The sequence below is a fragment of the Malania oleifera genome, chromosome 3 (genome assembly GCF_029873635.1).
Source record: "Malania oleifera isolate guangnan ecotype guangnan chromosome 3, ASM2987363v1, whole genome shotgun sequence".
In the NCBI taxonomy this organism is placed as follows: Eukaryota; Viridiplantae; Streptophyta; class Magnoliopsida; order Santalales; family Ximeniaceae; genus Malania; species Malania oleifera.
Genome location: NC_080419.1, coordinates 122,461,501 through 122,475,548, shown reverse-complemented (window position 1 = coordinate 122,475,548; position 14,048 = coordinate 122,461,501). Strand labels below are relative to the sequence as shown.

Below are 14,048 nucleotides of genomic sequence, written 5' to 3'. Positions count from 1 at the left end.
TGTTGATCTTCCAAGTATAAAACCAAATTAATTTTCTGAAACCTTCATTTCTAGTCTTATTCTACGCTCAATTGCCCTTTTCCCATAATTTTATCTTATAACTCGTATTCTTAATTCTACAATAGTTATTACAGTTTTAAATATCACCTTTATTTTTGTACAAAGGTACTAACGTACTTTTCCTCCATTCTTCTATCATTTTCTTAGTTTTTATAATAGTGTTGAATAAAATAGTTAACCAAGTATTTCCTTTATCCCCTGAATATTTCAAACTTCAATTGGTATTTTATTCGGTCCAATAGATTTCTCACCTTTCATCTTTTTTTAATGTCATCTTAACTTCAAGGACTCAAATTTTATGAATAAATCTCTTATTTTTAGTCTTCTCCTCATTTTTCACTTCCAAATTCAATCTTTCATTTTGATTTTCATTAAATAACTTATCAAAATATCTTCACCATTTTCATGTCTTCTACTCTAATTAAAACATTATCATTCTCATCCTTTATACATTTTACATCACCTAAATCTTTGCATTTTTTTCCTAACTCTAACAAGTTTATAAATGTCTTTTCCTCCTTTATATTTTTCAAGATTTTCTATTCTCCCTAAAACTAGTGATCATTTATTTTTGTGTCTACCTCTAAAACAAGGCTACTTAGCAACTTGCTCAAATTTAAATCTTCAAGAAGCATGGACAAACTAGCCATTATGGGAAACAATAAGTATGAGATTTAAAAAAAAAAAAAGAATACAAGCTTATGCGGTCTGTTGCTCTATACCATGCATGGAGAGTAAGGAATGATCTTTATATTTGGAGGTAGAAACAATCATTCTAAACATATTGCAACTCAAATCACTTGTGCTATAGAGTCGAATCATTTTTACGAAACAAAACAAATTCAGAGTTCCTAGATCAATAGCTAGAGAAGGGTAGATTGCAGTTATTTGTTTTGATGATGAATCAATCATGTTGGTTGTTTTTGAGTTATGCTTAGAATTTTTTGTTATGAGCATCAATTTTCATGATCACTTATAGCCACAGGCATTGATATTCATGATCAGATTCTCATCTCCCATTTGATTTGCAGAATAAAATTAAAGCAGTAAAGAAATCAAGAGAGGAATGAAACTAATACAAAATTGAAATTGCTTAGGTAATGTAAATATTACATTATATTTTATCAAACTCTTTCATAATTTTTGTGGTCATTTTATTTTTTTTCCCCTTTAATTGTTAACGTGATTATACCATCCTTCCTATCTCCCATGTATACCCACTCAACTCTTTCAATGGATTTACAAATTGTTTTTCAATAACAAATTGTTATCATAATCATTATTATTATTATTATACTGCATCTGCGATTAAACTAAGCATATGGTTTAACTGCAGAAGGATGTAAAGCCCTCTCACTCCCTTAACCAACACAGCGAACCATTCGATTGGAAAAATGTTTTTTTCTTATTTTGTTTTTTTCAATTAGAATTCAATTATATTAAGAAATTTGTGAGATGAAAAGGATAAAAGTCTAATTCTGATTAAATTTTCTCCCCATATCAAATAATGTGATAAGCAATTGTTTAAATATGATTTAAAATTTCAGGGAAAAAAGTTAATAACATGTAAAACATATATACACATATACATACATATAAATATCATTTTCTTTTCTAATAAGTAAATGAGAAAAAAAATAAATTCCTCCATTTTTATTCTTTTGCACACTTTTTCTACCTTCGAAAAAGAACCTTAAGAAACCACAAGCATGGCCAAGAAGGGTGAAAAACACAAGGATAATCATAATTAGAATGCAAGTCTGAAGGTTACTATCTACAAACTATACAAGTTTCACCATGATTTTTTTTTTTTTTTTTTCAATGTTCTGGACAAAAAACAATAAAAAGAAAAGGCAGCACACTAACAAACTTGCATCCATTTGCTAGCCAGTTTGAACTTGAACAGTACTCCAGCAATCGTTGGAGCCATACTGCAGAACAAGACTAGGAGAAAGAAGAATACACCAAATTGAAGGTGCTGTGCTCAATGCTGGAGGGATTGCTTCTTCCACTAGAATCACTGCGTTCCAACCTTCTTCCATAAATACAAAGCCCTTCTGATGATCGGATCCGCTGAAAATCCTTCAGCATAAGCACCGATGGCTGTCAAGAGGCTCATAAACTTTTCTCCGTTGTCCTATATCCATCCAAATCAAGTTCAAGATTTTAGCCTTCAAATAAATATATGCAACATTTCTCAATCCAATTTCATCACAATGAAAATCAAGTCCTATTTCAAACTAGAAGCTGCACTAGCACATTGAAAACACGTACCCATGGTTAATATTGGTTATGAATAATTTGAATTTATTTTATTCCTTTCCCAAGACGGTGGGCCTTACATCAATCAATCGGTAAGGTTGCTCCTTAGTGACTGAGGTCATTGGTTTGAGTCCAAGGAAACAGCCTCTCCGTATAAAAGCAAGGTGAGGCTAACCCTTCCCCTACCATTGCAAAGAAGTAAATCTGTGGCCTAAGAACAATTTTTTTTTTTTTTTTCAATTCCCTTTTCCAAAATGCATTTTAACAGCTGATAGCGAGAACCATGAAATACAATAGCAATTCCAACTAGTTCAAGTTGACCTAATGGTTCTTGATGCATTGTACTCTTATGTTGGTGATAGTGTGGTGCCTTCTCTTAGACTACTGTATTATGATATATGTTTCATTATAATTATTAGGCTTAAAACTACACATAATGTCCTTTGGACAGCAAGTTCTATTAGGAAGATAACAAAAGAGGCTTTAGGCAAATCAACTAGTAAACAGAGCCGGTGCGAGATCAAGATGCCCAAAAATCATAAAGACAAAAAGAATCACATTCAAGACAAAAAGGATGCAATTTAAGACAGGACAAGTGTAAAGAAATACGAAAAACTTTGAAAAGTATGAAGAGGCAAGAAAAGATTTAAAAAAAAAAAAAAGTCATTAGCAAGGTAAACATAAAGCATGTAATCATTTATATACTAGACTAAATACAAAAGAATGGGAAAAAGATGTTTAAATTTGCCAAAGCTAGAGAAAGAAAGAGCAATGACTTGGGTAATATCAGATGTATTGAAAATGAGGATGATAGTGTTTTATTTAAAGAACACAACATAAACAAAGACGGTGAGGTTACTCTAGTAAGCTATTCAATGAAAACCAAGAAGGCTTTAACATAGAAGTGAAAAATAAGAAAAAGGTAACAAATTTGAGATTTATCCACAGAATTTTTTTGATAGAAAAGAATAATTAATTAAGAAGAAGAAGTACAAGAAGAAGCAAAAGAAATCCGCTTAAAAGATACAAAAAAATGAAAAAATAAAAATAAAAAATAAAAAACAGCACAGCCAGAGCCAACCAGTTGCTGTAGAAAAGAAAATGAAAACCCTTTGAAACATCCAGCTGCAAAAAAACCCACAAGCCAAACACTTAATTCTATCCCAAAGCATAATCAAAGACATACTATTCCTCGTAAAAACACGAGCATTCCTTTCCAACCAACTGCCCCGCAAAACTCCAAACTGAAAAAGTGCACACCTCCATAATGCCGGAGCATTTTTACCCCTTCCAAAACCTGTAAAATAGAGAGCCAACAAATCCTCCGCCAATTCCGGACACGTCAAATTCTCTCAAAATAAGCCTAAAATATTATTCTAAACCCCCAAGAAAAGGAGCAGATTTTGAAATAGATTGTTCGTGTTCACTATCAAGAACAACCAACCACATAAAAGCCTTTGTCTCACAGGGGAGAGGACTTTAACCTTCCAAATGGATCTCTGAAGCAGGAAAGACTAGTTATTTTTGGTTAAGTACTCAAAGAAAGAATTACAAGAGTACTCCCCAGGAAAATCAAGAACCAAGGACGATAGTCTCTCTTCTCAAAAAGGAGTCAACCATCCAACAAACTCAAAAAGGAGGCAAGCTCCAAAACCTCCCTACCACGAAGAGCCCTACCTAAATGGAAATCCTAGTAGAAACCAGCCCCATTAAAAATAAAGAATGAATAAATAGAATCATTGCGCAAAGAGGACAATCTAAACAAACGGGGAAGAGATGAGCAAAGTGAAGAAACCTCCAACCAGATGATTCCCAAAAAACAAACATGACACCCATTACCAACAATAAAAATTGTGCAAGGAATAAAAATAGAATATAATTGTAAAATATCCTTCCGAGGACTTCCACAAGAGCATCTCAACCCCAAATTAGCATCCCACCCATCACCCTGCAAACCAAATTTACTCTTAATAACTTTTGCAAAAGGGAAGATTCCTAAAGGGAAAATGCCACAACCATTTACCCATTAAAGCAATGTTCTTAGATACCAACTTACCAAGACCCAAACCCCCCTCCTTTTTAGACCTATAGACAAGCTTCCAACTAACCAAATGAACTTTATTCTCCCCCACTCCGGACCAAAGAAAATACTTCATATCTTCTCAATACCACTAGCTACTCTCATAGGTATTCTAAAGGTAGACAAGAAGTAAAGAGGAATACTAGCAAGACAAGCTGAGTGTAATAAGCCCACCTAAAGAAAATAAAGCACCTTTCCCATCAAACATTTTAGACACCATGTCCACCATAGGGTTCCAAAACCCAATTGATCTAGGATTATCACCTAGAGGCACACGTAAATAAATCAAAGGCCAATCGAGAATACCACACCCAACTAAAGAGAACAATTCCAAAGATCTAGAGATATCCAAATTAATACAGGCTAACCCACTCTTCCTCAAATTAATTTTTAAACTAGAAATCTTCTTAAACAGTTAAAAAATAGTAACACATCTAAAAGAGACTCCCTATGATATTATAAAAAGAAAATAGTATCATCAGCAACTGAAAATAAGAAACCACAACCCCCTCACTTCCCACCTTAATCCCTCTCACAAAACCTCTATTTATAGCTCTACAAACCAATCTACCCAGAACATCTACAACAAAAACAAACAAAAAAGGAGAGGGAATCTCCTTGGCTAACCCTGCCACCCCACTGGAAGCCCTAAACCAAGATTCAGGCTCTCCATTAATAATAGACGGGGAAAAAAAAAGCATTAGATAAACGCCTCCCTGATCCAAGATCTCCATCTTACTATCTTAGACTAAACCCCTCTCTGAAAAAATATCATCAAGGAAGTTCCAACTTACTTGATCACAAGCCTTTTCAAAGTCTACCTTCAAAACCACCCCTTAATTTCTCATTCTACGAACATCCTTAACAACCTCATTTGCTACTAAAAGAGCATCCAAAATCTGCCTATTCCCCACAAGAGCACTTTGAGACTCCAAAATAGTATCACCTATCACAAAACTTAGCCTCTTAGATAAAATCTTAGCAATGATCATATATATAATACTCACTAAAATAGCATCCAAAATCTGCCTATTCCCCACAAGAGCACTTTGAGACTCTGAAATAGTATCACGTATTTCAAAACTTAGCTTCTCAGATAAAGCCTTAGGTATAATCATATATACACTAGTCACAAAATTGACATGCCTAAAAATCTTCAACTTTGACCTACTCTTCTTAAGAACAAAAGCGATAAAAGTTGAATTAATAATTTTCCTAAAATCCCATTAAAAAGGAAATTCGTTGAATCCCCTTAACAATATCCCAAAAATGTTGGAAGAAACCCATACTAAACCCATCTTAACCCAACACCTTATCCCTTTCCATCTCAAACACAATTGCCTTAACCTCACTTTCCTCAAAAGGCCACTCCAACCACCTCATCTGGTCACTACAAATAGGGCTCTGATCCAGCATCTCACACACAAGCCTACAAAGATCCCCCTTAATAAAAAAATTAGCAAAAAAAAAAAACGTCAATAATCTCCTCAATGATCAAAGAAGAATCAGTAATGACCTCTCATCCCTTCAATTCCAACCTTGTAATCATATTTCTCCTCCTACCAGAAGCAAAATTATGGAAAAAAAATTAGAATTGCAGCAACCTTCCTTCACCCACTTAAACTTCATTTTTGCCTCCAACTCCTTAATTCCCTAAAAATCACCTCCTTTAACCATTAATCACTTTTTGTAGCCTCTTCACCTTAACACATTCCAAAAAGATTACTTGATGCAGGGGCAGCATCAAGGTTCTTCAGCCAGAGAGAAATTGGAAGAGAAGAAGGAAGGGGGAAACACACGTTCACTTTCAATTCAAATTCATCAACAACTGCTATAACATGGCTTTCACACACTATTTGTACGAAAGCCTCTTCCTATGAAAATTACACATAAACTCCTAAAATTAAATTATGTTACTAGCATATCCTAGAATACACAAATACTACAAACAAGCCCCCAAAATATACATCATACTATACTATTTAAATTAAATATACAATAAACTGCTAACTTAACCCAACAATTCCTTAACCCTATATTCTCCAGCAAGGATCTTCCTGAGGTCCTGCTTCTTGTCCTACATCACTCGCTCTTCCTCTTTCCTATCCAACAAATTAACCTCACCTAAAATATTGTCTTTCTTCACCCTAAAGACCACAAAACCTTCAATATCCATACTTTCAACTCTTCTTTTAGGCTATTTAATTTTTTCATAAACCTAAATCCTTCCCAACCCTTCTCAACTTTCTCACTCCAAACATTCTTAGCCAAAGATGAAAAACTTATGACCAAGCCACATGTTTTCAAATCTAAACAAAGTTGGCCCCCAACTTGAACTTGCTAAATCTAGTCGAATAAAGAAATGATCTGACACTTGCCTAGATAAAATTGACTAAGAAAGATTAGGAAACTCATCCTCCCACTTGCTAGAAAACAAGAACCAACCTAAACAACCAGCTATCTCTTTATCCCCACCCAAGAAAATAAAGCATTACCCGAAAAGAAAATCCCTCAACCCACAATCAATAATAAAGCTATCAAAATTCTTCATACTAGAAGAAAAATACCCCCCCCCCCTCCGTTTTCCTCAGGGAGTCTTACCACATTAAAATCTCCCCTAAAACCACCTAGGATTAGAAAAAACATACACTGCATATAACTCATGAAGAAAATCACCACCTCGGTTTGTTGTTGAGGTGAAGCATTAGCATGGTTTTAAATCGCGGTAGAGGGTAGCATAACGTAACGGTAACAGGTGTAATGGGAAGCGGGAGTAGTGGATTTTACATAATGGGAAGCGGGTGTAATGGCCGCGAATTGTTTTGAAGCATGCACAACCTTGTGCATATCAGCATACTTGCATGTTTTAAGTTTTTCGCCCTTCTTAGAAAGACAATTAGTGTATTTTGGATCTTTTAGTTCGAGTAACTAAGTTATTTGGTAAGGGCAACAAGTTTACATTTGTTTTAAACCACCATTGATAGAAAAATTACGTGTGTGTGCATATTTATACTTCTCATTGTTCTTATTTGTGATAAATTCTTGTGTGTGCTAAATTAATTAATAAAACAAAATACATTATACACTCCATTAATCTATTAGACACATAAGACATACAAATAATACATATATAAAATACCTAGAAAAGAAAGAAGGTTGAAGTGGAAAAATATAGAACATAAATATCACATTACTAATATTATCAAAATAAAATATTTTCCAAACAAGTTAGTATTTTCAAATTGTTAATTAATGCATCTCTTGTGAGTATTTAAAGAAATAGTAAATTTTGTATCATTGTCATCCTCATTATAATCTTTTCCCCCTCACACCACATGGTATATTGAGAATGATTTATGAAAAAGAGGGAAGACGTGAGAAGAAAAAGTTAAAAATAAAATTTTTTTTGGTGTAACAGTCCTGTAGCAGTTACGTAACGGCCGTAGCAACCTTTACGTAACGGTCGCGGTCAATAACAGCCGCTACAGCCATGATTTTTCTTCCTACCGATTTCACAGTGTGTAATAGTATCGGTAACCCAAAAAACCGATACGTAACGGTCGCGGCTGTTATTTAAAACCATGAGCATTAGTGTCATCTAAAGAATTCATTATATGGTCTAAAGCAAGCTCCAAAGCATGGTTTGATAGGTACAATGCGATCATTCTTGATAACAATGTGTGGTAGATCACTCTATATTCTATCACCACATTGTCGCCTGTAAGATTTTGTTGACTATGTACACAAAGGCATTCTAATTGTTGGTAATGATGGTATGGGTATTCAAAGAGTTAAGCAGTTACTACAAAGTTTCAGAGTAAAGATTTAGGTCCGATAAAATACTTCTTGGGTATAGAAGTAGCTCGATCTAATACAGGAATGTATTCTTACGAAGGAGGTACACCCTAGATTTTTTTGTAAGACTAGGCTGTTGAGACCCAAACTCGCCAAGGGTGATTTGTTGGCTCACCTGGGATGATATTGGAGACTTGTTGAGAAGTTAAATCATCTTACAATCACACAACCAAAAATTTCTTTTTTAACAAGTGTAGTGAGCCAATTCCTCGATTTCTCAAACGTGCCACTGAGATGCTATCATTCTTATCTGGTGACGCCTTAAAGGTGCACCAAGCAGAGGCCTCTATCATTAGTATCAAGATCACACCATGTAGATTAGGCCAGGTCACCCTCCACCATGAAATCCACACTGGGTACTGTGTATTTGTTGGTATCCTAGAAGACTAAAAAAAATCAAACTATTGTCGCCCTCAAGTGCCAAGTCTGAACATAGGGTCATGGCTCACACTCACGTGAATTGGTTTGGTTAAAGAACATGTTGGAAGAACATGAGTTTTGACAATCTTAGCCTATGGAATTGATGTGTGATAATGAGGCTGCTATTCAGATTGCTTCCAATTTAGTCATCCATGAGACAATTAAGCATGTCGCGGCGTCCCGGGAGCGCGTGTGCCCCGGGCGGCGAAATTAAAATCAGTTTAATATTTTCATAGAAAAATATGGTGTAGGAGTCGCCACTAACCTTTAGTGCGGTTAGAACACATGATTACTACCCCGTTAGGGGTAGAATCGGTCTACATTACCAGAATTAGGCTCGGGAGTTCGGTTACGTGAGGGGAAGGTACGAGCACCCCCTACGCGCCCGTTCTTACGAACGGTACCTAATTAATTTAAAATTATCCCTAAGTTAATCTAATAATTCTTTAAATTACTCCTTTTTTTATGAATTTATAAGTACATGTAAAAAATAAATAAATAAATAAATAATAAATAAATAAAGATAATATATATATATATATATAGATATTCCCTCAGAACTTAGGGTACGTGATGCCCGAAGGCTCATACCCTCGCAATAAAATCATAGGGATAAAGAAAATCGAAAATAATTTACAAAAATAGCTCCCAGATTTATTTTCAAAATTTATAGATTTTTCATAAATAATTCAAAATATTTACCAAATTCTTTGGGAGGTTTCAATATATGATAATAGGATAATAAACTAAGATATTAAACTACCACAATACATATAATTAGCAATAAAACACCATATACTATATATATGAAGATACTAAAGATACTAAAACAATACCATATATATTAGAACACTAAAAAAAAATATACACTAATAATAATACAAAACATAATAATAATAATAATAATATAGAATAAGATACTAAACTTAATATAGTACTGAAATATGCCAATATTCTTAATATGAACGTGTGATCTAAGAATACTAAATATAACAACATACTTAATATAACATTACACTCATATACACCATATAACAATATAACAATGTACACTATAGGAATATTCACTACAACAATAACAATATAACAATACGACAATAATATAACAATACAACAATATATATAAATATATACAATATGGAAATAATTAAAGAAACAAATCAATCCTACAATTAAAATGTAAACTATACAATATGGAAACAAATCAATTCTAAAATTAGTATGTAATTACACAATTATGAGTATAACAACAAAGTAATGAAATTATGGAAACAATCAATTCTAAAATCAATATGTAGATATGCAAGGATAAATATGGGAACAAATAAGCTTAAGCAATAATATAAAATGATAAAGATGGGAGCAATAATAAAATAATGATCAAGAATAACCTAAATAATTATGCAAATAAATGAAATAATCACATTACACATTAAATAATACAATAATAATAATAAAAAAAAAACCCTAAATAATTACACAATCAAATAAGATAAATATATTACCCATTAAATGTCACAATATCAATAAATAAATAAAAACCCGAAATAATTATACAAGCAAATAAGGTGCACATATTACCCATTAAATATTACAATAAAAACAAAGAACCGAAAATAAGCATATAAGCCAATAAGATAAATATATTACACATTGAATATTATAATGACAACAAAATAAACCCTAAAACACTAACATATTACATATTGAAATTAACAATAATGATAAAAACCCTAAATATAATACAAGCAAATAGAATGACTACTACATATTCAATGTTACAAAATCAACAAAGAAATCATGAATAAATATACAAACCAACTAAATACATTGCACTTAAGATATTATAATATTAACACGACAAAAACCATAAATAAATATTCAAGGCAATAATTGCGTTCAAATATTAACAATAAAACATAAATAAATACAGACCTATTACAAAAAGTATTACAACATTAAAACACATAAATAATATTACAACATAAAGAAAAAAAAGGCTTACTATAATAATAGTAAATAACTTATATGTGCAGTGCCTGCTGTGTGCAGGAATCTGGGTAGGGGTTCCGTGTATGTGTGTGTGTGTGGGTGTTCAGTGTGTGTGTGTTATGTGTACGTGTGCAGGGACTTACAGAGGGGGGGGTACAGCCGGGAGACGATGAGGATGTGGTGTTGAGGGAGGTCTTGTTCACGGCTGTGCGTGGTGATGCTCTCGGGTGGTCTGCTGTGGGTAAAGCTGGGAACTCACCAAGGGGGGTTGCCGGGAGGCTGCTCGTGTTGCCAGTGGAGACGAACGCTGCTGCTGCTGTGTAGTTCTCGGATAGTTGCAGCGGCAGCAGTTGCAAAGGGGGGATCTGGTTGCAGCAAGGCTGCAGGTCTGGCTGGTGTTGGCCAAGAGGGGGGTTGCCGGGGTTTGCTGGCCTGCTGCCGGTGTGATGGAGCAGAGCTCGGGTTAGCGGATGGTGCTGCCGGAGCTGGGTTGTGATGGTGTTGCCAGAGACTGGAGAGGTTGCAGATGATGGGGGATTTACTGAGGGAGTTCTCGGCTGTAGTGGCCGGCCGGAGTTGCGGAGGACCCGGAGGATGGCTGGACAGCGGCGGCAGGAGAGTTGCAGAGAGTCTTTGCGGATGGTTGCACCTCACTGTGGGGTTGAGTGGTCGTGGAGAAAGATATGGAGGAGGTTGTAGAGGAGTTGCAGAGCTGTGCGCAGCGCCACCCCGGCTGTGTGTGTGTGCGCTGCCCGGAGGCAAAGGGTTCGGGGAAGAAGACGAAGAAGAAGAAGGAGAAGAAAAGGAGTTTTTTTTTTACTTTGGTTCTTTTTTTTTTGCTGTGCGGCGCCCCCCCTCTTATAAAAATAATTTCTGAAAAAAAACCCTAAAATCATTTCCTTTTTCGGTTTTTGGTATTTTTCTTTTTTTGGAAATAATATATACTACTATTATGGTTATAAGGAAATAATAATAATAATAATAATAATAATAATAATAAGGTAAAAATAATAATAAAATAATAATAATAATAATAGTAATAACAAAGATAAATAAATAAAATAATAATAATAATAGTAATAATAAAGGTAAAAATACTAATAATAATAATAATTAAAAATAATGTCAATAATAATGAAAATAATAAACAATATAAATGAAATAAAAATAAAAAGTAATAATAATAATACTAATGAAAAATAATAATAATAATAATAAATAAGATAATAGTAATAATAGTAATAAAAATACTAATAATAATGATAATAAAAATAATAAAAATAATAATGAAAATAATAAATAATAATAATAATAAAATAGACGTAAAAAATAAAAATAAAAGTAATATTAATAATACTAATGAAAAATAATAATAATAATAAAGAAAATAATAATAATAATAATAATAAGAAGATTAGTGAAAATTAATAATAATAATAATAATAATAAGAATAAATAAAATAATAATAATAATAATAATAATAAAATAACAATAATAATAATAATAATAGTAATACATATATTGGGCCTGGGTAAAAATGGGGTGTCTACAAAGCATATCAAAGTTGAATGTCATTTTGTTAGGGAGAAACCACTCATGTGAAGTCCTGCACACCAACTTGCTAATGTACTCACAAAAGCTTTAGGGAGTGCTTGGATTAAATTGATTAATAACAAGATGGGAGCATATGATATCCATGCTCCAGCTTGAAGTAACACTGGTTATCCAGTGCTATTACCCACATTAGTAACAAAGTGAGAATATTGTGATCATTATGATGCACCTGGCTATATTATAAATAGAGGGAAATACCTATTGCTGGGTCCAATTTGTACAACTCTTTAATGGGGTTATCCAGAAGAAATCAACTCTAGGAGTTATAGAAGGTGAAAAAAAAATAATAGGAATTTTGGGTACACAGCAACGAGAGAGAGAGAGAGAGAGAGAGAGAGAGAGAGAGGCTGCAAGTTAATCCCCATCCAAATTATGACGTGATAGACCCCATATCAAAATGTGCTTGTCATGTGTCTATCATATATGTGGAATACCTTTCAGGACACATGACACGACCAGCACTGAAAAAAAAAAACAGTAGTTCACAGCATGTTACATCTTCAAGCTTTATTCCAGCATTTACAGCCCAGAAATTAGTCTGTTGCCAAACCTAGCCACTAATGTAGAAACCCTGATTAAGGGGCAATTGCTCACACTGAAACTGGATAACTCCAAACGTCATAATTTGGGGATGCAGAAATTTGTACAGATAATTGCTTGGTCAAAAACAATAAACTTTCAAGAACTGTGTCAGAAAAGATTCAGAAAGAGTGGTGCTCATAAACAACATGTACATCGCAGTGCTATACAAACCTCTGGTTTCTTAAAAATCAGATCTTCAGTGGTGAATGGGACCATGTATGGTGGAAGATCACAACGTAGCAGTGCCTGTAAAAATGTAAAGCAAGACAAAGTTTATCATAAGATTGTACAAGCATGTTCATTCTATTTCTTGCTACATAAACAACAGCAACAATGGTGAGAAATGTACAAACTTGAATGACAGGAAATGTTAATAAGATTAACTCTGAACCAGAAATAGTTTCGAACAGAAGGATGCCCTTGTATGCATAAGAGAAAAAGCAGCAACCTTTTCACTCCTTTTTTTTTCAAGAACCCTTTCACACTTTTTAAGGCTGCATATAGCAGCCCAACCTCTCTAGAACCTGAATTCATGCAAGCCCAGTGCATTGCACTGCCCATTTTTATTAAGAACAATGCAATCAGTTTGGTACCAAAGTATCCCTAGAAGATCAAACCCCTCTTATAGAAAAACCTTATTGGATAGCAGGTTCATGTCAGCATGTGCAAATTCTGAGTTCAGCATCTAATAACTGTCTGGACATCTAGCAACCTTCTGTTTCATGTGGAATTTCTTTGAGATATGACTGCAAAGTAGCTAACTGAACTGTTGGGTGTCTGAGCTTGAGAAATGCAAGTTCGTTTTGGTTTGACTCATAAGAGTTGAGTTTTTTAAGCTCAAATTGAGTTTCATATATGGAGCATATTATACAAAAAATAATAATGTAATATTATATAAATGTTATATATATATATATATATATATATATATATGTACGTAGAGAGAGAGAGAGTGAGAAAGACGCTCGCACATAAATGCACAATATATGTTCATGAGTGTAGCAAAACGAATCTTAACTAGTTAGTTTAAGCTCATCAAGTCTAGTGAGCCTAAATTTATGCTTGAGCCTGGTTTCAAGCATGCTATAATTGGAGCTCAAACCAAAACCTTAATGAGCTCAACTTGATCTGTTTGTGAACAGATCGTTCATTTGCAGCCCTAGATGAATATTATTGTGTTTT

The 14,048-nt window shown here is 33.7% G+C and overlaps 1 protein-coding gene across 5 annotated transcripts in view; it reads right to left on the bottom strand.

Moving 5' to 3' along the window:
• Nucleotides 1-1,786: 1,786 nt before the first annotated feature.
• Nucleotides 1,787-14,048, bottom strand: part of LOC131150521 (uncharacterized) — a 110,666-nt gene continuing 98,404 nt past the window's right edge. For 4 of the 5 annotated variants that reach the window (XM_058101281.1, XM_058101283.1, XM_058101284.1 and 1 more), the window contains 2 exons: nucleotides 13,038-13,112; nucleotides 1,787-2,197 (listed from right to left, as the gene is read on the bottom strand). In XM_058101281.1, the coding sequence (XP_057957264.1) occupies nucleotides 2,078-2,197; nucleotides 13,038-13,112 (195 nt within the window). In that variant the 3' untranslated portion in view covers nucleotides 1,787-2,077. The remainder of the gene's footprint in view (nucleotides 2,198-13,037; nucleotides 13,113-14,048) is intronic. The other variant, XR_009135552.1, reaches the window with a different exon arrangement.